Here is a 26,548-nt window from a genome sequence, read left to right as displayed (position 1 = left end):
TTTTAATGATTAAGAAAATATACAGAATTGAAATTAATCTAAAGAATCAATAAAATTAACCTAAAGAATTAATCTAAAGAATCAAGTGAATAGTACTGAATAGTTTCAGTACTGCAACTCCAAGCTTTAAGATAACAATTCTGTATTTACTATGAAAAGACAAACACTTATATTTCTGTCGTTGTCCCCTGAATGATTTAGTATAAGAAGCACAGGATTGTAGAATTCCAAATATACGTAAACCCTGGAGAAGTGTGTGTGTGTGTGTGTGTGTGTGTGTGTGCGCGCGCGCGCGCGCGTGCGCTCAAGTCCACACACCTGAATAACAGCTACCACTATTCTGATAATACTTTGGTAGCATGTTGGTAAACTGTTAACTGGAGTGTGCCCTCTGCTGATAGGATAGGTACCATGAAGGCAGAGAATGGCTATTGGATTTAGTAAGGTGAAGATTGCTAGTAACTTGGCAAGAGTAGCTTCAGTATAGTACTGTGATTGAGAGGCTGACTGGAGTGGATTCAAAAGATGGGAAAATCTTGATGATGCATTAGGAAGAACTGCTGAAAAGATTTCCCTAACTAGGGTTGGGGATGTAGGGAACAACTGAAAGGCATTTAAGAGTATCAGGCAAAGCGGATGGATACAACTGATGACAGCTAGATGTAGTGAGAACCTGTGATTCTCTTCCAGTTGCTTCTATTTTATTGCTATCAACCTAGCAATGTCCCATTCTGAGAAAACTTCCAACAAGAAGGCAAACCTCTCTTCTAAGATCATGGAGTTTAATGAACTTGTATACAGGAGGTGGGAAGGAAGGGCCTGACAGTTTCCTGAAGGTAAGAAAGGCCAGGACCAACACTGGGCAGCAGCAATGGCACAACAGTGTTGTGCCACTACACACAGTGTAGAACGCAGAAGAAGAAATGTTAGTCTAGTTTCCATTTTATGTGTTACTACATCAAGTCTCACAATTACCCATTTTTTTACTTAGAACTTGGAGTCCACAAACAACACCTCCTCTAGTTACTAGTGTTAAACTTGTCAAGCTGACCAACTTTAAGTACTGTACCTGAGGCCCACCTATGAGGAGCCTGTAAATCTATCTTAAATGCTATAGGAAAACTCAGTGGTTCACAAATATTAACTAAAACATCCTAAAGACTTGAGACATCTAATTAGAAGGAATTAAAGTACTGTTTCTGACCATCACCTCCCTTTAAGTAGCAAAGATGGACAGGTCATGGAATGCCTTTAGACTACTTGTCAGGAAGAGAAACCTGTCAAAAACCCAACCCCTTAAAAGGATTACACAGACTACTATATGTCCTCTGAGTTTGGATTTGGATTTGTGACTCAGTCAACAAACTATGCACATGAGAAAAGGAAAACACACACACACACACACACACACACACACACACACACACACCTGCTTCAATCCTCTAAGCTTCATGTACCCCATAAGCCATTTTATGCTTAATTTATTCTGACATCTCAGACAACTAAAAAAGGTTAACTCCAATTAAGTAATTATAACTTTAGTGATCGTTAATCTAAATGACCAAAATTGTTAGACTCGCCAAGCCCATCAACAGGGTAACCGGTCATGTTTTTGAAGAATAAATGTCTTTGTTTTCAACAGTAGCAAAGAGAGGTTAACTCTAAAATTCTGCTGAAAACATACAGAAACTGTAATATGCCAGTGCAGAAGAAAAAACTATTAACATAAAGATAAGACAACTGACCTAATTCTACTGAACACCAGCAGCCCAACTGTTAATCATGTATCTCAGGGGTGGGCAAATTTTATCTACAAAGTGCCAGACAGTAAATGGCTGTGCAGGCCATATGGTCTCAGGTATAACTAGTCAACTCTGCTTGCAGGGCAAAAGCAGCAAAAGACTATATATAAATAAATGGTTGCGTCCCAATGAAACCATTTACGGGCACTAAAGTTTGCATTTCACATAATTCTCACGTGTCATGAATACTCCTTTTTTGATTTCTTCCAATCACTTTTAGAAATGTAAAAAAAATCTCTGATCAGGATCCAACAAAATTCTGGTGGCAGATTTTGCCTGCAGCCCTATCCTACCTGATAGACAATTTCTGGTCATTAATGATGACCATATTATCTACATTTCGGTAAAGTTACCCCACAGAGACAATTTAGAAGATTTGAGATTAATTTCAATATCTTTGTTCTGCTAAGAGTAGAAAGCAGTTGTTACTGCCCTTCTGGAGGTTAATAAACTGTTTAGATACCTCAGCCCCTTGCCATACCTGAAAACTATCCATTTATGAAGTACCCAAAAGCCTGGAAATGCAACGGGAAAAGCAATCAAAGTGGACAAAACAGCAGACACTACAGAACCCTCGGTCTTTCACTTACAGCCATCAAACAGGGGTCTCAAGGAATCCAAACTACATCTTTCAAAAATGTACTGGTGAGGGCTCCAGTTCTAACATGGTTACTGAACTCTAGTAGGGTAAATATCACACCTCTGCACCCCCTTCGCATTCCTGCTACTGACGTGACCTGTCCCGTAACCGCAGACTCAGGGTACTAGACACACGCACTCACATCCCAACTTAGAGTTAGCAAACCACCAGCGAAGTTTCGGAATCGCCCGCAGCTCCCCATGCGATAACCCCCCACCCCGTCTAAACGGAAAAGCCACTGCTACTCGGACTCCTTCTCAGGCGCCAGGTGGCACAGAAAACCTCCCCAGGGCAGTTATGATATCACCAGGAGGGCAACATGAAAACAGAGATAAGCAGAAAGAGGCTACGAAGGAAACTGCGCCACTGATCTTCCACACTCTGAAGCTGTTCAGATACGACCCGCCCGCTGACAGTGGCACGTTTCGGTCGCTACCAACAGACCGCGATTCCGGACTCTCGCGGTATCTCGCTGTCTCAGACACTCCACTATTGAGACATCTCGCGGGAGTCCCGCTGGCTGCAAGGAACGGTCAGGTGACCTCACGGCTCCGCCCACGTCTTCCGTGCCCGCAGTCCCTCTTCACGCATGCGCGGTGGCGGTGGCAGAGGCGGAGTTGGAACGGTACGCGCGCGGTTGGCGGAATGGTCTTGAACCAGGTACGGGCCGTTTTCTTTGATCTGGACAACACGCTCATCGACACGGCCGGGGCGAGTAGAAAAGGCATGTTGGAGGTAACGTCCCGACTCCCGCGGCCCTCCTCCGGGCAGGGTCAATGCGCCCACCCTGTATCACGCGCTTTCCTGTCCCCTTGGTGTCTTCCCACCCCTGACCTTTCCAGTGCTATCTCCGCCGAAACCGCACCGGGGCCAGGTCATCCCAGAGGCACTGGCTTCTCGCTTTGAGGCTCCTGGCCCCATGTCGGAAGGATCGGGAAAGAAAGACGAGTGGGCAGGGGGTGCTGGCTGGTGCTGCTGCCTTCCCTCACTCCCAGCCCCTTGGGTTACCTCCCTGGCTACGCCCAGGTTCTGGGACGCTGGGTTCTTGAAATTGTTTCCAGTGCTGTGGGACGTGAAAGGATGTCATTAAAACTGTCACGGTGGCAGAGTCGCCCACAAACATGGACGTTCATACCACACTTGGAGACACCTGGCTTCTGGCTTCTTGCCAGGGCAGGTTCGGACCAGCTAGGCGCCATCCTCTCCGCGGTTGACCTCCGGGAGGGTCGTACCCGCACTGAGTGGTCTTCGATGGATCTTTGAGGAGACCCAAGAAGTTACGCAACTGTCAGTGGCGAGTCTGGACTTAATTGACTCCAGAGAATTTTCTCCGCAGGAATTCACCTCCAGTCTCCCTGCTGTGGGTGTGACCCTTAGATATCTGAGGTGACACCCAAACTCCGTGCTTCACAGAGCATTCCTTTCATGAGGCATTGCTCAGCAGCATCCTCTCCATACCCACAAATGTTGTGTCAGACCTTTCCCATGCTTTTCAAGCCCTCTAATCCCCCTTTTCTTTCTAATGCCTTCAGCTCTAAGGAGAAAACCAAGAGTGATCAGATGTGAAAAACCCACTTTCAAAAGCTAATCCTTCCAACCCTGAGTGTTCCAACCTCTTTAGTCTTCATTAGTTAGGTTTTAACTCCCTGGATCTTCATCCTCTTTGTTGGTGCATTCCACTCCTGAATATTCAGGTCTGTCCCACACTTAAAAACATTAAAAAGAATGCCTCCCTTGAATCCTTCTCTCTTCACTAGATGTTACCTATCTCAGTTGACGACCATGTTTTTCAAAAGAAATCTATATACATTATCTCCACATTTTATTTATTACTAAATCTCTTGACATACAGTTTCTGTCTTGCTAATGAAATAGACTTGCCAGGTCATTAGGCACCTCCCAAATTGCCAGAATCAATGGACATTTTAAGTCTGTCTTAATGACTTTACTGAGGCATTCCACACTATTGACTATCCTTTTTATCTTTATACCCTTTACCTTGACCTCAGGGGCATATTTTGTGTTCTTGGCAGGTCAGGCCCAGTATATTGCAATTAAATTCTTGGCTTAGGCCAAATAATGCTATAGGCCAAGAGTTCATGCCTTGAAATCAGGCATTTGGTAAGTGAAATAAGTCAGAGAAAGACACATATATGTTTTCACTCATATGTGGAATTTGAGAAACTTAACAGAAGACAAAGGCAGAAGGAAAGGGGAAAAAATAGTTTCAAACAGAGAGGGAGGAAAACCATAAGAGACTCTTAAACACAGAGAACAAACTGATGGTTTATGGGGGGGGAGCGGAAAATGGGTGATGGTCATTGAAGAGGGCACTTGGGATGAACACTGGGTATTGTATGTAAGTGATGAATCATGGGAATCTACTCCTGAAGCCAAGAGCATACCATATATACTGTATGTTAGCTAACTTGACAATAAATTATGTTTAAAATAAATAAATAATAAAATTAGACATTTGAGTTTCAATCACAGCTCTCCCACTACCTAGCTGAAAGTGCCTGAACAAGTTATGTAACCACTCTAAATCTTAAATTCTTATTTTAAAATTTGAATAATGATCTTAGTCCTCAGTATCCTTACCAGGTTTAATTTAAACCTGGAAAGTACATGCCATCCAAATGTTCACTTGATGAATTATACCATCCACCCTGTCACCTAGACTATTGCTGTGGTGGTGTCTCCAAGTTCACTATGTCCAGTTCATCCTTCACATTCCTGCCACAGTGAAATTTCTGAACAAAAGTCAGATTCTGTTTCTCCCTAGTCTTTATACCCTCCCTTATACCAGCACTGTATTTTGTTCAAGATATACTTATCAAAGGATATTAACAAGTTTTGTAACTCAGATGCCTACAACTTAATAGCTTCTTAAGAGGGAACAAACTGTTGTAGTCATTCATTTGATGCATGGTAAATATTGAATAAATGGATGGATGGATGGATGGATGGATGGATGGATAAATAAAAATCCAGGTTTCCAGACTTGGTTCAGTTGCCACCTCCTTTATAAACATTCTATCAAATGAGCAGAGTTTGTGTGTGCTTTTGACTATAAAAGGAATGCTTTATCACATAGAATACAGCGTCATCCATAAATGTTGGCCTGTTCAGAAGTAATATGTCAGCTTTCATAAATACTCTATTGAAAGGAGAAGGGGAGGAAAGGTCTTAGCCATTGCCTTGGGCTTGGGGAGAAGGAGCCATTTCCCTTTCTGGGAAAGTTCTTTCTTTCCACCCTCTTCAGGCCTGTCCGTGTCACTACCCAAGAGGAAGCTGTCCACAGGAAATTGCAGTTTCTCAGTGAACAGAGCAGAAAAGATTTCTGCATTTGTGAGTTTACTCTCTAGTGGGGATGACTGTGAACATAATACATCAGATGTATATTTATTTATAAGTATGTTCAGAAAAGTGGAGGGGAGAATGAATTGTAATTTTAAATAGTTTGGTCAGATAGGTCACATAGAATAAATGATGTTTGAGGAAAGACTTGAGCTAAAATAGCACAAGAGCTGCTTGAATTGGTAGTCTCTATGCAGGCAGTCCTATTTTGTGAGCATGTATTTTTTATTTTTTTTATTAAAAATTGTTTTTGTTTACTTTGAAAGAGAGAGAGAGAGAGCTGGGGAGGGGCAGAGAGAGAAAGAGAGAATCCCAAGCAGGCTCCACGCTGCCAGTGTGGAGCCCTGCATGGGTCTCGAACCCATGAACCTGAGCCGAACTCCAGAGTCAGAGGCTCAACCGACTGAGCCACTCAGGTGCCCTTGTGAGCATATATTCTTAACTCCGTTTTATTTGGAATTCAGCCACTTCATATACTATCATAGTATTGTAAAGTGTTATATAGTTTCCACTCTATCCCTCAGAAAGTGTTTAAATCGCAATCACAATCAGCTAAAAGCTAGTAGTGATGATACTAATTTTAATTCTGGGTCCAGAAAGCAGGAGTAGGATAGAGTCTTCTTTTTGTATTGGTTAAGATGAGTCTTAGAGTTTTGAACTAGAAGTTTGAGTTTATCTTATGACATCAAATTGATCCTCCTCCCCCTTTACTGTCTTAGGGCTCCTTTCTTCATGCCCCTAAGTACTTAGTGGGCTTAACTGTGCGCAGAATCCTTTTCAGGCCAGCCTTACCCCTTGCATAAAATGTCATCACACTTCCAAGTTAGAGATCGTTTTACTCCACCCCCAATTCAATCAAAACTCTCATTTTCTCAGTTGGGGCATTAAGATTGTGTGCACTAGTAATAGCGTGTACTAATTCAACTTAGGTGTTTTTGTTTTATTGAAATATAGTTGACACAATGTTAACATTAGTTTCAGGTATAAAATCTAGTGATTCAATAGGTGTTATTTCTCTTTTAAGTAATATTAATGTATAAATGACTGATAAACTTTTCCCCTAATGTGTTAATGTTAAAATGCTACTTGTGATCCCAAGTGAATCTGTAATTACTTGCTGTGTGGGAAAAAAAAAAATGGAAAAGTTAATTCAGAGGATATACTTGGAAGAAATTGCAAAACTTGAAAGTGGTATTCTGTACCTTTAGAAGACTCCACTTTAAGGTAAGCTAATTCTGCTTTTTAAGAGCCCTGAGAACATAAGAAATGAATTGGCAATTGCAGTAAGAGGAAATGGGATGTTTATGGGGAGCTTTCAGTTTGCTAACTATGAGCTAGCTCCTATTTAAGCTCAAGAACTGTGGACTTCTAGGGGCCTGTGTTCTTTTATTGTGTAGCAATAGGGTTGCTAAAACTTAGTGGCCTTCCATCATAGCTCAAGAGTAATTCAACTGACATTGTTAGAAAAGATGGTGACATTAGTGTGAAAGCTGAAGAAGCTTGGTTTGTTCATTGAAATTAAACTTTGCCTTCATCTAAAATTCTTAGGATTGGTATATTTTTCTTGGACTATTAAGACTTTTCTTAACTCTTGCATTTTTTGATGAACAAAAATAGCCTGAACAATATTTCCTTTTCTTTTTTATTTTTATTTTTTAATTTACATCCAAGTTAGTTAGCATATACTGCAACAATGATTTCAGGAATAGATTCCTTAATGCCCCTTTCCCATTTAGCCTGTCTCCCCTCCTTCAACCCCTCCAGCAAGCCTCTATTTGTTCTGTATATTTAAGAGTCTCTTCTGTTTTGTTCCCCTCCCTATTTTTGTATTATTTTTGCTTCCCTTACCTTGTGTTCATCTGTCCTCATATGAGTAAAGTCACGTGCTATTTGTCTTTCTCTGACTAATTTCACATAGCATAATACCCTTTACTTCCATCCACGTAGTTGCAGATGATAAGATTTCATTATTTTTGATTGCTGAGTAACACTGCATTGTATATGTGTACCATTTCTTCATTATCCATTCATCATTCAATGGACATTTGGGCTCTTTCCATACTTTGGCTATTGTGTAGTGCTGCTGTAAACATTGGGATGCATGTGCCCCTCCCTTGGATAAATACCTAGTAGTGCAATTGCTGGGTTGTAGGGTAGTTCTATTTTTAATTTTTTGAGGAACCTCCATATTGTTTTCCAGAGTGGCTGCACCAGTTTGCATTCCCACCAGCAGTGCAAAAGAGATCGTTTTTCTCTGCATCCTCACCAACATCTGTTTTTGCCTGAGTTGTGAATGTTAGCCATTCTGACTAGGTATGAGGTGGTATTTCATTGTGGTTTTGATTAGTATTTCCCTGATGATGAGTGATGTTGAGCATTTTTTCAGGTGTCTGTTGGCCATCTGGATGTCTTCTTTGGAGAAGTGTCTATTCATGTCTTTTGCCCACTTCTTCACTGGCTTACTTGTTTTTTTTTTTTTTTTTTTTTTAATGTTTTATGTATTCTTGAGAGAGAGAGAGAGCACAATTGGGGGGGGAGGGGGAGAGCGAAAGAGGGACACAGAATTGGAAGCAGGCTCCAGGCTTTGAGCTGTCAGCACAGAGCCTGACATGGGGCTCGAACTCACAAGCTGTGAAATCATGACCTGAGCTGAAGTCGGACGCTTTACTGACTGAGCCACCCAGGCGCCCCTGGATTATTTATTTTTGGGGTTTTGAGTTTGATAAGTTCTTTATAGATTTTGGATACTACCCTTTATCTGCTATGTTGTTTGCAAATATCTTCTCCCATTCCGTCACTTGCCTTTTAGTTGATTGTTTCCTTAACTGTGCAGAAGCTTTTTATTTTGATGAAGTCCCAAGAATTCATTTTTGCTTTTGTTTCCCTTGCCTCTGGAGACTTGTTAAATAAGAAGTTGCTCCAGCTGAAGTCAAAGAGGTTTTTGCCTGCTTTCTCTTCGAGGATTTTAATGCCTTCCTGTCTTACATTGAGGTCTTTCATCCATTTTGAGTTTATTTTTGTGTATGATGTAAGAAAGTGGTCCAGGTTCATTTTTCTCCATGTGACTGTCCAGTTTTCCCAGCACCACTTGCTGAAGACACTGTCTTTATTCCATTGGATATTCTTTCCTACTTTGTCAATTATTAGTTGGCCATATATTCGTTGGTCCATCTCTGGATTTTCTATTCTGTTCCATTGATCTGAGTGTCTGTTTTTGTGCCAGTACCATGCTGTCTTGATGATTACAGCTTTGTAATACAGCTTGAAGACCGAGATTGTGAAACCTCCAGCTTTGGTTTTCTTTTCCAAGATTGCTTTGGCTATTCAGGGTCTTTTCTGATTGCATACAAATTTTAGGATTGTTTGTTCTAGCTCTGTGAAGAATGCTGGTGTTATTTTGATAGGGATTGCAGTGAATATGTAGATTGCTTTGGGTAGTACAGACTTTTTAACAATATTTGTTCTTCCTATCCAGGAGCATGGGATGTTTTTCCATTTTTTTGTGTGTTCTATTTTTTTCATAAGTTTTCAGTAGTTTTCAACTGTATAGATTTTTCACCTCTTTGGTTAGATTTATTTGTAGGTATTTTATGGGTTTTGTTGCAATTGTAAATGGGATCAACTCCTTGATTCTCTTTCTGTTGCTTCTTTATTGGTGTATAGGAATGCAACCAATTTCTGTGCATTGATTTTATATCCTGCCACTTTGCTGAATTCATGGATAAGTTCTAGCAGTTTTTTGGTGGAAGCTTTTGGGTTTTCCATGTAGAGTATCATGTCATCTGCAAAGAGTGAAAGTTTGACCTCCTCCTGGCTGATTTGGATGCATTTTGCTTCTTTGTGTTGTCTGATTGATGAGGCTATGTTGAGTAACAGTGGTGAGAGTGGACATCCCTGTCTTGTTCCTGATATTAAGAGGAAAGCTCTCATTTTTTCCCCATTGAGGAGGATATTAGCGGTGGGTCTATCATACATGGCTTTTATGATCTTGAGGTATGATCCTTCTATCCCTACTTTCTTGATGGTTTGTATTAAGAAAGGATGCTGTATTTTGTCAAATGCTTTCTCTGCATCTATTGAGAGGATCATGTGGTTCTTGTATTTTCTTTTATTCATGTGATGTATCACATTGGTTGTTTTGTGGGTATTGAACCAGCCCTGTATCCCAAGGATAAATCCCACTTGGTCGTGGTGAATAATTTTTTTAATGTATTGGATCTGGTTGACAAGTGTCTTGTTGAGTATTTTTGCATCCGTGTTCATCAGGGAAATTGGTCTATAGTTCTTTTTAATAGGGTCTCTGTCTGGTTTTGGAATCAAGGTAATGCTGGCTTCATAGAAAGAGTTTAGAAGTTTTCCTTCCATTTCTATTTTTTGGAACACCTTCAAGAGAATAGGTGTTAACTCTTCCTTAATGTTTGGTAAAATTCCCGTGGAAAGCCGTCTGGCCCTGGACTCTTGTTTTGGGGGAGACTTTTGTTTACTAGTTCTATTTCTTTACTGGTTATGGGTCTGTTCAAATTTTCTGTTCCTGTTTCCGTTTTAGTAGTTTATATGTTTCTAGGAATTTATCCATTTCTTCCAGATTGCCCATTTTATTGGCGTATAATTGCTCATAATATTCTCTTATTATTGTTTGTATTTCTGCTGTGTTGATTGTGATCTCACCTCTTTCATTCTTGGTTTTATTTATTTGGGTCCTTTCCTTTTTCTTTTTGAAACAAACTGGCTAGGGGTTTATCAATTTTGTTAAATCTTTCAAAGAACCAGCTTCTGGTTTCATTGATCTGTTCTACTCTTTCATTTTGGGTTTGATAGCATTAATTTCTGCTCTAATCTTTATTATTTCCTGTCTTCTGCTGGTTTGGGGTTTTATTTGCTGTTCTTTTTCCAGCTCTGTAAGGTGTAAGGTTAGGTTGTGTATCTGAGACCTTTCTTCCTTCCTAGGAAGGCCTGAATTGCTATATACTTCCCTCTTATGACCGCTTTTGCTGCGTCCCAGAGGTTTGGGGCTCTGGTGTTATCATTTTAATTGGCTTCCGTGTACTTTTTAATTTCCTCTTTAACTTGGTTAGCCCATTCATTCTTCAGTAAGATGTTCTTTTTTCTTGTAGTTGATTTTGAGTTTCATAATATTGTGGTCTGAAAATATGCACGGTATGATCTCAATCTTTTTGCACTTGCTGAAGGCTGATTTCTGTCCCAGTATGTGGTCTATTTGGGAGAACGTTCCATGTGCACTGGAGAAGAATGTATATTCTGCTGCTTTAGGATGAAATGTTCTGAATATATCTGTTAAGTCCATCTGGTCCAGTGTGTCATTCAAAGCCATTGTTTCCTTGTTGATTTTTTTTTAATTTTTTTTAACGTTTATTTATTTTTGAGACAGAAAGAGACAGATCATGAACAGGGGAGGGTCAGAGAGAGAGGGAGACACAGAATCTGAAACAGGCTCCAGGCTCTGAGCTGTCAGCACAGAGCCTGATGCGAGGCTCGAACTCACGGACCGCAAGATCATGACCTGAGCCAAAGTCAGATGCCCAACTGACTGAGCCACCCAGGCACCCCTCCTTGTTGATTTTTTGATTAGATGATCAAATGATCATTGCTGTGAGTGGGGTGTTAAAGTCTCCTACTATTATGGTATTACTATCGATGAGTTTCTTTATGTTTGTAATTTATTTGGGTGTTTCCACATTTGGCACATAAATGTTTACAATTGTTAGGTCTTCTTGGTGGATAGACCCCTTGATTTTGATATAATGCCCTTCTGCATCTCTTGATACAGTCTATATTTTAAAGTCTAGATTGTCTGATATAAGTATGGCTACTCTGGCTTTCTTTTGTCAACCATTAGCATGATAGATTGTTCTCTATCCCCTTATTTTCAATCTGAAGGTGTCTTTAGGTCTAAAGTGGGTCTCTTGTAAACAGCATATAGATGGATCTTGTTTTCTTATCCATTCTGTTACCCTATGTCTTTTGATTGTAACATTGAGTCCATTGACATTTAGAGTGGATACTGAAAGATATGAATTTATTGCCATTATGATGCTTGTAGAGTTGGAGTTTCTGGTGGTGTTCACTGGTCCTTTCGATTCTTTGTTGCTTTTGGTGTGTATACACACACACGCACACATGCACATACACAGAGAGAGAGAGAGAGAGAGAGATGTTTCTTCCCTCAAAGAATCCCCCTTAAAATTTCCTGCAGGGCTGGTTTAGTGGCCACAAACTCCTTTAATTTTTGTTTGGGAAACTTTTTATCTCTCCTATTTTGAATGACAGGCTTGCTTGATAAAGAATCCTTGGCTGCATATTTTTCTGATTCAGCACATTGAATATATCCTGCCATTCCATTCTGGTCTGCTAAGTTTCTGTGGATAGATCTGCTGCAAACCTGATCTGTCTTCCCTTGTAGGTTAAGGACTTTTTTCCCTTGCTGCTTTCATGATTCTTTCCTTACCTGAGTATTTTGTGAAGTTGACTATGATATGCCTTGTTGATGGTCAGTTTTTGTTGAATCTAATGGGAGTCCTCTGTGCTTCCTGGATTTTGATGTCTGTGTCTTTCCCCAGATTAGGAATGTTTTCAGCTATGATTTGCTCACATAACCCTTCTGCCCCCTTTTCTCTTTCTTCATCTTCTGGGACCCCTATGATTCTGATGTTGTTCCTTTTTAATGAGTCATTGATTTTTCTAATTCTTAAATCATGCTCTTTTGCTTAATCTCCCTCTTTTTTCTTCTTCATTATTCTCCATAAATTTGTCCTCTATATCGCTGATTCGCTGCTCTGCCTCATCCAACCTTGCTGCCATGGCATACATTCGAGATTGCAGCTCAGTTATAGCATTGTTTATTTCATCCTGACTAGCTTTTACTTCTTTTATCTCTGCAGAAAGGGATTCTAATCTATTTTCAACCCCAGCAAGTATTATCGTGATTCTAAATTTTGGTTCAGACATCTTGCTTGTATCATTGTTGATTAAGTCCGTGGCTGTCATTTCTTCCTGTTTTTTTTTTTTTTTTTTGGATGAATTCCTTTGTTTCATCATTTTGAAGGAAGAAAATGAATTAATAAGGTAAAAAAAATTGAAATTAAAAAATTAAAACCAACACACACACACATAAAATCAAATATATGATGCTAGATTCTAGGTTTGTTTTTCTGGTTATTGAAAGGAGCTTGACAGATTAAAGAAAAAAGGGAAAGATAATAAAAGAAAAAAAAGGAAAATGTTTGAAAACTTGAAAAATGAATACAATGAAATAGAATAAAATGAAATGATGGAAGTAAAATAGAATTTGAAAATTTTCAAAAAGTAAAAAAAATAGAAAAAATTTAAAGAGATATTTTTAACAAAAATTGAAAATGAGAATAAATGTTTTCTCTTTCTGTATTGAACAATAAGAAAAGGAAAAAAAGTAATTGAATAGATGGACCAGTGAACAGACCGATATACGATTGAAATTACATCGATTTCCGCTAGAAGTTCAACTATGAAGCACTTTATAGTCTGTAAAGTAAGCAGGCAGAGAGATTTGTGGTGTTCCTGAAGAGCAAGGTTGGCCCAGTTGGGTGGGGCTTAGTGTAATGTCTGCATTCTCCACTAGATGGCGCTTCTTAGCTTACTGGGGTGGATTGTTGTGGCACGTGTAGCGGTGTATGCACCTGCGCAGGAGGGGTAAAATGGTATCACCCAGCTCCCTAGTCTCTAGTATCAGAACTCTGTTCTCCCCGATCAGCAATCAGGCACCTGTCCTTTGTCTCCAGTCCGTCCATTCCCGCTTTTACACTGTCTGTGACCAAACTGTCAGGTTGCCAGGCCAGCATCTCCCTCCTGAGTTTTATCTTAGATGCGGCTGTGTTTTGCATCTCACTTCTGAGGGACTGTGGCTTTGACCTGTTATGACTCTATAGAGGAGAGTCTTACCGAGCAATGGCCTGGTGCCCACCTGCCCCCAGTAATATTTGCAGAACTATGCTCCTGCCTTTGCCCAAAGACTGTGGTTGGGTGCCAACCCACCCCAGAAAATTTTCACAATCATGTAGCAGCAGTGTTTCAGGGATTATGGTAAATCACAACACACATCTGGCACCCAGGTTCCCACTGAATGTCCTTGTTCCAGCACCAGCAAATGTGGTTGTTCTTCAGGATCCTCTGGGACCTTTGCCTGTGGGGTGGCCACACTGCCTCTACCAAATGTCCTCCCAGCAGGGAAACCACCTCTCCCCATGTGGGCCAAGGACCTCACTTTCTACCCCTGGTGATTTGCCCTTCTCACCAGAGCACCACCAGGTATCTAGCTGTGGAGTTTCAGGCTCTGTGCTCCCCCTGTTTATAGAGTCTTAATGGAATTTAAACCCTCTCCTTTCTCCTTTCTCCCTTTTTTTGTTAAGTCCCTTGCTAACTCTTTCTTTTCTCTCTAGCTACTTTCGGGCAGGGAGGGGTTGCTCTCCTCCCATCTCCGTCCTCTCTCCACAAGCAAAACAGCCCCCTGCCCTCTGCAGCTTCTCTCTCTCCCAGTTCACCTCTCTGCGCAACGTGCCTGCTGAGTTCTGTGGTTCAGGTTGTGCAAATTGTGTTAATCCTCAGATTCGTTTTCTAGGTGTGCAGGATGGTTTAGTTTTGATATGGCTGTATTTTAGGGATGAGAGACGCAAAAAAAACTTCCATGCTATTCCTCCATCTTGCCCCTCGCACTATTTCCTTTACTTTTGATGTGAATCTTATACTCCGAAGGAAGAAGGATGTGTTTATTAATCTCTTTCCCCTTTTCAGTAGGTGAATTGTGAATTCAGTCTTGTGAGTAGCATACTACTTGTTCCCTATATAGTTTAGGGCAACACATTTAAATTTGTTTGACCACTTTGGTCCAACAACAGATAACTTTTGTTCCCAGTTATGTGCCTTGCACTCATCATTCAAAGATCCAAAAATGTCTTGGCGTTGTCATCTCTCCCCAGATGTCCCTAAGACAGGGACTTCAGATGCAGGTAATCCATTTGGGAGGTGATCCTTGGAAGTACTCTAGGAGAGTGGTGGAATCATACAAAGAAGGAAAGTTTAAATGAGCAGGTTACTGGTGTGAACAGCTAGGGAACTGTGGGACACAGCATGAAGAGAACATGCTTCAATTGTCCTTTCCAAGGGACAAGAAAGCAGAGATATTTATCTACCATTTTCTACCCCTCATTGGTTGAGGCCTTTTCCCAGGGTATCACTTCCACCCTAGCTTATGTGCATGGGTGCTCCTGTGGTCAAATAAAGCTCTTAAACAGAGAAGTCTACCTAATCACAGTATGAAGGTATAGGCATTATGGGAATACTGCATACCAAGGGGATTTGGGTAGCCTCTGCCCAGCCTGAGATTGAAGGCCTTTCACAAACAGTTGCAAATAGCCTCTCCAGCCCCATATCTTACTATCCTCCCTCACACGCCTTGAATTTCATCTTGAACTCTGCTTCTCACCTTTCCCAGTTCTCAAAATTCTAAGCTCTGCATCTTTGTTCATGCTCTTCTTTCTGTCTAGACTGATTTTATCCTCCCATGCCCATCTTATTGGCTTGTTAACACCTTGGTTTAAATGTTATCTTCTCTGCCAAGCCTTATCCAATAACCCTGTGGAATGACTTGCTTCTTGAATTTTATTTCCATTGTTATTTACATGACTGTCATGGCACTCAAGCCAGCATTTATGGTGGTTACATACCTGCTTATTTTCCCCACCAGATCATGTCATAAGGACAACAGATCCAGTCTCTACTGCCTAATACAATAGTGTAAAGGCAAGCATGTGTGCTTTGGAAGTAGGCAAGTTTGGATTTAAATCCCAACTTGGGCAAGTTACTTAACAGTTCTGAACTTCCATTTCTTCATTTCAAAAACGCTTGCAGAGTTGTGGAAAAGGTTAGAAATGATGTATGTGAGCATTGGGTCTTAGTAAATGTTAGAAGACAGGCCAAATAGAAAAGAATCTAATGCAATAAAAGCTAAGATAAAAAGATGTGGAACATGAGCGAGAGCATGTAATTCTAATGGGGGATTCAGAACCAGTGTAACAGAGTGTGACTCAGAACTTGTTGAAGATTTTTATCTGGAGAACTAGGTTTGGACAAAGCACTGGGTCATTAAATGGCGGAAATCACAGAACATGCTTGATTACATTAGAACTGAATATATGTTTCTAAAAGAACAGAATTAGGTTCCATTTTATATGGTGGTCAATTTAGGCCTTCACAACATAAAATGGACATAGATAAGAAAAGGTTGGATGAACCAGCATTATTTTTGGAAGAGTCTAAATAATGGTTTTGAGGAATTTAAAATGTTTTTACTGAATATAAATATAAGTTTTCTTTCTATTTCTTCATTACCAGAATAAAAGATGGCGGACTGCCAAATGAAGGGTTGTTATGAGCTATCTATGAAGACACTTCTTAGAATAGAAATCGGTTCAATATATGAATGAGTTCTGTAGAGAGAGGTTGGGAGATCTTCACTTTGGTATTCTCTATATTTTTATATTCCTACTACAAATGGTGTGCTAATAGAGCTGCCTTAAGGCAGACATATGGAGTTAGAATCTCTGCTCTGAGATTATAGGAGTGTGGCTTCTCAGGGCATGACTATTAAAGACCTGAAGTGTGCTAATAGACCTATTTTCTTTTATTTAGGTGATAAAGCTCTTACAATCAAAATACCATTACAAAGAAGAAGCTAAAACCATCTGTGACAAAGTGCAAGTTAAACTTAGCAAGGAATGTTTTCATCCTTCCAGTACTTGCATTACTGATCTCAGGACTTTACATTGGGAAGAAGCAATCCAGGAAACGAAGGGTGGTGCAGCCAATAGGATATTGGCTGAAGAATGTTATTTCCTGTGGAAATCTACACGTTTACAGCATATGATACTAGCAGAAGATGTCAAAGCCATGCTCACTGAACTTCGAAAGGAGGTCCGCCTACTTTTACTGACAAATGGAGACTGCCAGACCCAAAGGGAGAAGATCGAGGCTTGTGCCTGCCAGTCCTATTTTGATGCTATCGTTGTAGGTGGAGAGCAGAAAGAAGAGAAACCATCACCTTCCATATTTTATTACTGCTGTAGTCTCCTTGGAGTACAGCCTGGGGACTGTGTGATGGTTGGTGACACACTAGAAACTGATATACAAGGAGGTCTTAATGCAGGGCTAAAAGCAACAGTCTGGATAAATAAAAATGGAATAATGCCACTGAAGTCATCCCCCATGCCACATTATATAATTTCTTCTGTGCTAGAGTTACCTGCTGTCTTACAAAGTATAGACTGCACAGTCAATATGTCAGCTTAAAGCACATAAAAGGACATGATTATGTATTTTAGGGTAAAATTACAGGGTTTGAACTAAGAAAAGTTAAGGCATTCCATATATTATGACCCAGTTCTAAGAATAATTTTACTTATGATTCAGTGGCCAGCCAACCATTGACTGGTATTTATATCTGGAAATCCAGAGTACATTAATTAATACAAGTTATTTTTAGTAGGATAATCCAGAAAACTTGAGGAAATATATTATTTGTTAAATCTGTAACTTGAGGTTTTTAAAGAATTATTTTATTAATCTTTTAATATCTTGGATCCATGAAGATACCAGGCAAGATAGCTTATACTGGATTCACAAATACAGGTTTTATGTTCTGTCTTAAAAATAGATATATTTTAGGGGCGCCTGGATGGCTCAGTCGGTTAAGTGTCTGATTTTGGCCCAGGTCATGATCTCATGGTTTGTCGTTGGGTTCTTAGCTGACAGCTCAGAGCCTGGAGCCTGCTTCGGATTCTGTCTCCCTCTCTCTCTGCCCCTCCCCGACTTGTGTTCTGTCTCTCTCTCAAAAATAAACATTAATTAAAACTAAAAATTTAAAAAAAAGATATATTTTAAAAATAGATATTCCAGAAAAGATATATTAGAGATTTATTAGAATAATCAGATCTGGTTAATAGTAAATAGTACTAAGTCACATGCCAATTAAGGCATTCCGTAGTGAAATTATTTTGCATATTTTTTTTAAACATATGCCATATTTTTGCCTACTTTGAATTTTATGAATCTAATTTTTCTGCATGACCTTTTTCTGGGGGTTGGGGGGGGGGTACAATTTTCCTATGGTGTATACACAACAGATTCCTCCAGTAAAAAAGCTGTTAAAATCAGCATGTGGTGCTCCTTCTCTGACATTTTCACATCTTTTCAGAGTGTACTTATAGGTTCTTATTGTCTTTACCTCTTACAGAAGTATTTTTACAATCTTTTCCCAGGTACACAGTGGGTTAAGGGGACTAGGCTGTCTTGCTGAGGATAAGTACAAACCACAGGGTACCAAGTCATTTTCCTTCTGTGGATACTTCAGAGGGGGATTGCCTTGGTGCAGCCTAACCACGCAGCTCTCCCATGAATTCTTTACTGGCCTGAACAGTTTCACCCATATGATGAAATCTAAGAGAAAATTATGTTTTGCTATAAGATATTTCCAGGGTGTCATTTTAATATAACTTAAGGGGCTCTGGGTGTTAACCATCTGCCTTAAGTCTCCTGTTTTTCAAATTCTAGGAAATATATCCTTGTTTCACAATTTTTATATCAAATTCATTGTTCACTTCGGGCTTATTAATTAAGGATTAAGGCATCTTGCAACTAGAAAACTTTTTCTAGGCCATTAAGCTAGACTGTCTCATGACTTCAATCAAACTTGGAGTAAAATGGTTAATTAAGGAAAAAAGAAAGAATGATTTAGGTTGGTTTTTCATAGGTTTTTGTTTTAACCTTTATATAAGAAGCTACTAACGTAAAATATTAGACTTTTAGGATATGTATAACTATACATACAACTATAGTTATACATATCCTCATTTAAATATTCTATGATTATGATACTTAGACTCTAGATTATGCCTATCTGTAACTATTTCTTTAGCCAATCATTTTCTGTCTACTGCCAAGAACAGGATTCTCTGCCATCGTGCAAATGTCCTGTTGTGTTTACTTCTCACTCTTAATTTTTAAAACTGTGATTGTGCCCTTGACTGTCCCATGGTGTTGTTGCTATGAAGCTGAACAATAGTGAACAGGGTATGTTTGTGTATAGTTCCATGTGACCTTGATTATATTTTAGCTATTTAAAAAATATTAAATTGGAGGATCTTGACAGAAAAAATAACTATATGCATGATTTCTCTAATAGATTGATGTGCAATGCTGAGGGGTTTGTCCTTTTAGCTCTCCCACAGGATGGATGTAGGCAGTGTCACATTCATTATGCTAACTGGAGAAGATTCATTGCTTCTAGATTATAGTGACAGAACTCAGCAAGATAGTTTCTAGGATGTCAAGTGAGCAGTTCTTCAGCAAAAGTTATGGAGGAGAGGGGGAATTAAAAGATTATTTCCTTGTCCTCCCTGTGATTTCTTTCTGTACAGTGCACTAATGCAGTATTGCATTCCATTTGCACCATTCCATAGGGAAAGACCTGGTAGTTTTCTGCCTTCTGAATGGAATATTACAAAAGATATTAAGGAATCTTGGAGTAGATTCCTATGATTTTATTAACAATGTTTCTATTTTAGAATAATGTTCCTCAAGATTAAAAAAAAAATAATGTAACAGGGGCACCTGGGTGGCTTAGTCAGTTAAGTGATTTCATCTCAGGTCATGATCTTGTGGTTCCTGAGCTTAAGCCCTGCATTGGGCTGTGTGCTGACAACTAGGAGCCTGGAGCCCACTTCAGGTTGTGTCTCCCTCCCCCTCTGCCCCTTCCCCACTCGCGCTCTCTCTTTCTCTCTCAAAAGTAAATAAACATTTTTTTAAAAATCCCTTATTTAAAAAAATGATGTAACAATAGTGTCCTGTCATCTTTTTTTTTTTCAGTTTCTTCAAAGTGGTATGTTCTACAAAGCCCTAAATTCTCAATTGTCTAGAGTCTCTCCCAAGCACTAAGTTATATAGGAAGGCCAAGAGTAGTCACAAATGGACACTGCACCTGGATACTAACAGAAAGATGGATGTTTTCTGATTCCATATACGCATCTAACCCACTGGTGCACAAACATTTTAGATCTGGTAGGAGCCAAGACCCAGTGGCTGCTCAGTAAGTATTGTAGGAAAGGATTTTTATAGTTACAGAGACATTTGGTTTAGCACTTTCAAACTTCTTTGTAGCCTACAAAAGAAACGGTTTCCATCACCATCCATTAAGTACAGTTATAGTGAACATATTAATATATATTAAATAGTTTTATATACTTAAAACTGAGGTAAGTTTTATTAAACTACATGCTACTATACATGGTCAGTTTTTTTCACTCCATCTCTCCATCTCTTTAACTTAGGGAATATATTCATATTTGAACAATTACTATTTGGGATACACAAGTCAAAAGAATAAAACAGTGAATGGCAAAGTCTCCTTTCTTTCCCAGAGGCTCACCACTCCTGTAGGCCACTGTTGTAAGCAACTTCCTGTGTATCTGCATGAGTGGGGGATGGGCAGAGAGAGGGAGGGAGAATCCCAAGCAGGCTCCGTACTGCCAGTGTGGAGCCTAACGTAGGGGCTCCATCCCACAAACCACCATGAGATCATGACCTGAGCTGAAATCAAAAGTCGGATACTTAACCGACTGAGCCACCCAGGAGTCCCTAGAATTCCTTTCAGTTAAGCAAGATTTTTATTTCTGCTTTTCAGTTTTAGAAAAAAATGCTCTTGCTAAGATATTAATTGAAAAAGAGAGTCCTAAAGTTCTGTTTACATCATTTGTGTTAGGAACATACACTTTTCCTGGTCTCTGCCATCCACTATCATTCTTGTTAAAATCATCAATAAAAGTGATGGTTCCATTGACTTTCACTGTGCCTTCATTCACTTTGAGGGGAAGGTCAGCACAGCTATGGAGCGAGCCCTTACCCCTGCTCCACTCTGACTAATTTCCCTCCACTGCATATTGCCATCCTTGTGATTCCCTTTGCCTCTTATGTTGGATTGCCTGGTTTTGTCTTGTGTGTTCCCATGTTTAATTTGTGTGACAGGTAAAATGCTTAAGATTGTAAGTATCTGAAAATGCCTTTATTATCTTCTATTATTGATAAGTTTAATAACATGCAATCGGATATCATTTTCATCCAGAATTTCAAAGGCATTGCTCTACTATGGCTGCTAGAAGACATATTTATGTGACCAGTTTTCTTTTCTCTTGAAGCTCTTAGAACTGTTGTTTTCCCCCAGTGATCTGTGATGATATATCTTGGTGATGGTCTGTTTTCACCCTATGTGCTCAGCACTCTGAACTCTTCTAATCAAAATCTTAATGTTCTTCAGTTCTGGAAAATGTAATTACTTCATTGAATGTTGCTTCTCCACTGTTTTCTTGCTTTCTTTTTCTGGAACTCTTACTGTTCAGATGATGGATTTCCTTTACTGACCTGCTGTGTTTAATCTTTTCTCCTATTTTTCCATCTGTAATTTTGTTCCACTTTTGGGGAGGTTTCTTCAACTTTATCTTCCAGTCCTATTGATTTTTTCCCCTGTCACCATATTTTTTAATTTCCAAGAGCTTTGCTTTGCTTTCTAGATGTTTCTTTTTAATAACTGCTTTTGTTTTGAGCGGAATATTATCTCTCAGAAAATTGTTAAATCTTTGAAGAATCCATAGAATCCACTGTTTCTTCCAAGTTGCTCCAATCTGTTTCTTTGGATCTATTTGTCACATTAAAGCCTTTCCTTATATTCTTGGAAGTCCTTGGTATTCATGAATAAGAGAGAAGGGATGCTCAGAGCCTGGAGCCTGCTTTGCTTTGTGTCTTCTCCTCTCTCTGCCCCTCCCCTGCTTGTGCTCTGTCTCTCTCTGTCTCTCAAAAATAAACATTAAAAGAAATTATCCTACTCCTAGAAATAGGGCTAAAACTTAGCCAGAATAAAACCATATTTTTTATTAAAAATTTTTAACGTTTATTTATTTTGAGAGAGAGAGAGAGAGAGAGAGAGTGTGTGTGTGTGTGTGTGTGTGTGTGTGTGTGTGTGTTTGAGTGAGAGTAGGGGAGGGGCAGAGAGAGAGAGACAGAATCGGAAGCAGGCTCCAGGCTCTGAGCTGTCAGCCCAGAGCCAGATGCAGGGGCTCCAACTCCCAGACCATGAGATCATGACCTGAGCTGAAGTTGGACGCTTAATTGACTGAGCCACCCAGGTGCCCCCAGAATAAAACCATGTTTTTAATTAGTCTTCAAATATATGACATATGTGACAATATAGTTATTCCCACTGGATTTCTTGGAAGATTTTTTTTTCTGGATTGTCAGTCTGACCTTTTATGGATAAGATGATAAAATGGCTTAAAGAAATTAAGTTCATGATTTTACTGAAATGGGAACAAAGAGTGACTGCTTACTAGGTACAGAGTCTCCTTTTGGAATGACAAAAGTAATTCTGGAGCTAGATAGTGATGGTTTGATTGTGAATGTACTAAATACCCCCAAATTGTACAATGATAAGTGATCTAAAAGTTACATTTTATTATGGTTTATTGGTGTATATCACCTATATTCCACTTGCTGAGTTCCTAATAATGAGAAACATATGTTTAATCTTTTCACATATCTCCAAAGCTTGAAATCTGTGTTGAAGATTTAATAAGTAACAGTAAGATACACTGAAAACTACACATACAGTGCTTCACTGAGTGTCCACTGATAAATGGGACTGTTCTCCCCTGAAAACAGCTCTGTTGTTACATTTAACTCCTTGGAATGAGCAAATTTTGTGGGAATTTGGTGGGTTGAGCCCTCTCTTAAAGAACCGTAAACAACATGGAGCCAATGTAAGCACAATGGGTGCACCCCACACTGAGGCTGGTGAGATGACTTATTCAAGGCCCCGCCACGTGAAAGCCTAGCCACACTCAGTCCCACTCTTTCCAGGGCTGCCAACTCTAATGCTTGCCCCCACATACTAATTAATGGCCCCCAGTAAAGTGCAGGACATTGTGGCAGATTAAAGACAATGCAAGGATCACATTTGGAATACCAACAGATATAAAAACTAAGAAACTTAATAGGAGACACACGTGTAACCAGTGCCAGCAATGACACTGAGATGTAATAAAAAATTTTTCTGTCACCTATTGTTCCTTTAATATTGACATGTGGGGGAAGCTCTCTCGCTGCCAGTGGATGAAGAGTAGATGAAAACTCCAAGCTTTTTCTGTTTATTCCTTGGAAATTGTCCTATGATCACTTTAAGTCACAAATACAATCTGGATTCAGATGTGCACAGGGTCCAGCCCCATAGGATAGTACACACTTCAACTTTTGTTCAAGTGCAGGACTGCCCAGCCTGCCTCTTCCCCTCCCACGAGGCCTGGGCTTGCTTACTGGAGCCTCCCTATGGTTTTCTTCTGCACTCATCTCCTCATGAGCAGAGGTGAGGTGTGGGAGGGTGGACAGGGAGGTTCTCACTTGGCCAGAGCCTGCTGCTGTCCTCTAATTTGGCTCCACAGCCTGCAGGGCCAACAGGCTTTCACACCTGACTACCTTGCAGGAACTATGGGGCTTTTCAGAGCCCCTGCTAGACTTCTGCAGCTGCTGCTTCTGGGCCCCTTCTCCAGTAGGCTGCCCCTCTGGCCTTGCTTCTCTGACAGACCTCTCCACCATTGACTGTCACCAGTGACATCCCCTTCCTCTCACAGGCAGTACTCCTGGGAAGGGCTCTGGTTCCAGGTCAGTCTCTCTCCTGTGTCCTTGCCCCACCATCAGTGAGAAGCAGATTATACCCGCAGTCCACTGTCCCTGGCTCTCCTGCCACAGCCCCTTCAACTTGAATGCTTTCTTCAGGAAATGTGTGTCACCCTCTCTGAGTTTTACCACTGCATCTCACTCTCTAGGTTTGAGGTTAAGGGGTAGTTCCTCTAGCCCTCTCCAAGGGGATGAAACTCAAGCTGCAGAATCTCTGTCCACAGAAACTCCATAAATTCCCTTCCACCTCCAGTTCCACTGTCTCTACTCTTATATCTGAGAAATGGGTGGGGAAGCTCAAAAGTCAGGAAGCAAGTGCTGGACTAACTGCCTTGAACACTCTACCATGGCGCCTCTTACTAAGTTTGGTATCTGATGTCTTCTGCTTAGCTCACAGCTTCAGTTTTGACATCCTGGTACATAAGGAGTATGGTACAAAATTGATGAACACTTCCTAGAAGAATGTCAGATAAGAGAGCTACAGTGCAGTGGCCATGAATTTTAAGCTGTGTATTGAAGGAAATAAAATATCTGATCTGGGTAAAGAAGGGAGAGAACATTTGCAGAGAGAGAATTCAGTTTAATAGAAATTTATGGGACCCCTACTTAGTGCCAGGCAGTGGGGTTTCAGCAATCAGGAGGAGTTCACAGTCTGCAAAAAAAGGAAAGTGATTAGCTTGGCTAGAGAAAGGAATCTGAGTAGGGATGGTGAGAAATGAAATTTGGACGGGTAGGATGGGCAGTCAAAAGCAGGCTGTGAATATGGAGAAAATTGTCATCAAAATGGTAGAAAAGAAGGTGGTAGGGCTTATGTATATGTGTTTGTGGATTTGTGTGCACGTGTGTAATGGAGTGGGTAAGTACGTGTGGATATGGAGGGTGTAGATAACGGAGTGAAAGTATATGTGTATGAGTGCATATAGAGGTGTGTATGTGTGAAGAAGGTTGTGTATGTATAGTGTATGTGTGCATATCTGTAGAAGGTGTGTGTGTGTATAGCATAGTGAGTTTTCTGTGTGGTGGGGAGCAATGTACAGTGTTGTGTGGTGAGTGTACATGGTTTTGTGTTTGGAAGTGTGTGTGCATGTGTGTAGGTTGTGTGCATATGTATATGCAGGTGGTGAGGTGTGTGTGTGTGTGTGTGTGTGTGTAGGGAGTTTGTGTGTATGTAGTGGGATTATATGTAAGTAGTGAGAGTTTGTGTAGGGGTGTGTATGTGTGAGTACTATGTGTGCTGGGTACTGTGGTATATATATGTGAAGTTGTATGTAATGAGGTGCTCATTAGTGTGTGTGTGTGTGTGTGTGTGTGAGAGAGAGAGAGAGAGAGAGATTGATAGGTGTTTGTGAGTAGTGAGGTAAATAGTGGAAGGTATTTCATGTAATTATGTATGAGTTGTTGGGTATGAGTGTAGTGGGGTCATGTGTGTAAGCAGTTGGGATTGCATATATAGGTGTGAGTAGTGAGTATTCATGTGCTTAATAGGGTGTCTGTAGTGGGATTATTGTGGAGTGTGTAGGTGGTATAGCATATGCCTATTGGGGTGTGCATGTGTGCATAGTGTGTGTGTGTGTGTGTGTGTGTGAGTAGTTGGGTGACATTATGTGCAGTGCTATTGCATTAATAGGGTACTTGTGTGTAATAGTGGCCAAATAGAACAATGTGAAAAACAGACCACTTTACTGGGGTTAAAACATGCCTGAGTGAGAGAAAGACAAAGAGAGAAGGACAAAGAAAGGCTGGGAATCTCGTTCAAGATATGGACCAATTGTTTCTCTGCCACTCCTTTCCTCCAAACCACCAAAGCTCCTTCTTAGAGGAGCTCCTGTCCTTGACTTCTTCTCTGACTCCTCTGGCTGGTCAGTTGACAGCCACAAGTGAGTCTAGCTGTGCATGCTGGATTTGTTGCACAATTTGGGACTCAGAGGCTCTAACTTGGGATTTCCATCTGGAATGCCCATGGGGGCCAGACCCACCTGAGGATGAGACAAGGGGGCCAGTGCCACAGCATGGAAGTGATGTAGATCGTAGCAAACTGAGGAGAGGTGACCCATAGGAAAACTCCCGTCATGAAGCCAAGCAAAACAGGTCTGAGTCAAAACCACGGGGCTCCTGTGCTGTGAACTCAGCAGATTCCACTCACTTCTGTTGAGTGAACTTCTAAAAGGGTGAATGAGATAAAGCCATAGAGAAACAGAAAGTGAGTCTGTGGAGAGGGAGAAAAAGAGAAGGAAGTGGGTACATAAGGGGAAGGACAGTGAGGGGCCTGCAGGTGAGGAGTGTTGTGGACTAAATCGTATCCCACCCCCCAAATTCATATGTTGATGCCTTAATCCCTAATATAACTGCATTTGAAGATAGTGTCTTTGAGTAACTAAGGTTAAATGAGGTTGAAAGTGTGGGGCCCTAATCCAGTAGGTCTGGTGTCCTTACAAGAAGAAGAATAGACATGAGGGATGCGCACATAGAGGGAAGGCCATGTGAGGACACAGGGAGAAAACTACAGTCAGCAAGCCAAGGAAAAGTTTCCCTCAGGGGAAACCACACCTGCCAAGCCTTGTTTGGACCTCCAGCTCCAGAACTGTGAGACAATAAATTTCTGTTACCGGAGCCACCCAGTCTGTGGTGTTTTGTTATGGCAGCCTGAGAAAACTAATACAAGAGGAAATAGCTGTGATGCCTTTGCAAGACTTGGTTCTATTTTATCATTTAGCCAACAAATATTTGGGCAGTATACACACACACACACACACACACACACACACAAAGACTACATGTTAACTATTGTGTATGTATGTGTGGTGGGGTGCCCTAGGCAGGAGTCTACAGCAGGGAAATAAAGGGGCCCAGCCCTGATGTCATGGAGCTCACAGGCTCAAAAGACATGTGATACCTCATGGAACTTCTCAGTATATACACTTTGCTATTAAAGCCCCTATAGATGAATAGTATTGCAAGCTCCCAGTGATTCCTGCACCAAACA

General features: G+C 40.5%; 1 protein-coding gene across 2 annotated transcripts; it reads left to right on the top strand.

Annotated features, from left to right (window-relative positions):
• The first annotated feature begins 2,994 nt into the window (after positions 1-2,994).
• NANP (N-acetylneuraminic acid phosphatase) lies at positions 2,995-20,684 on the top strand. Of its 2 annotated transcripts, none has more exons than XM_015084924.3 (2): positions 2,995-3,102; positions 16,483-20,684. In XM_015084924.3, the coding sequence occupies exons 1-2, from the start codon at positions 3,088-3,090 to the stop codon at positions 17,137-17,139; spliced, it is 672 nt and encodes a 223-aa protein (XP_014940410.1). In that variant the 5' UTR covers positions 2,995-3,087; the 3' UTR covers positions 17,140-20,684. The 2 variants fall into 2 exon arrangements, with proteins under 2 accessions (XP_014940410.1, XP_014940409.1); XM_015084923.3 differs by having other exon boundaries at positions 3,019-3,177.
• The last annotated feature ends 5,864 nt before the right edge of the window (positions 20,685-26,548 follow it).

Source organism: Acinonyx jubatus, chromosome A3 (genome assembly GCF_027475565.1).
Source record: "Acinonyx jubatus isolate Ajub_Pintada_27869175 chromosome A3, VMU_Ajub_asm_v1.0, whole genome shotgun sequence".
Classification (NCBI taxonomy): domain Eukaryota; kingdom Metazoa; phylum Chordata; class Mammalia; order Carnivora; family Felidae; genus Acinonyx; species Acinonyx jubatus.
The sequence above is the reverse complement of the archived record's forward strand: the minus strand, read 5'-3'. Positions and strand labels throughout refer to the sequence as shown.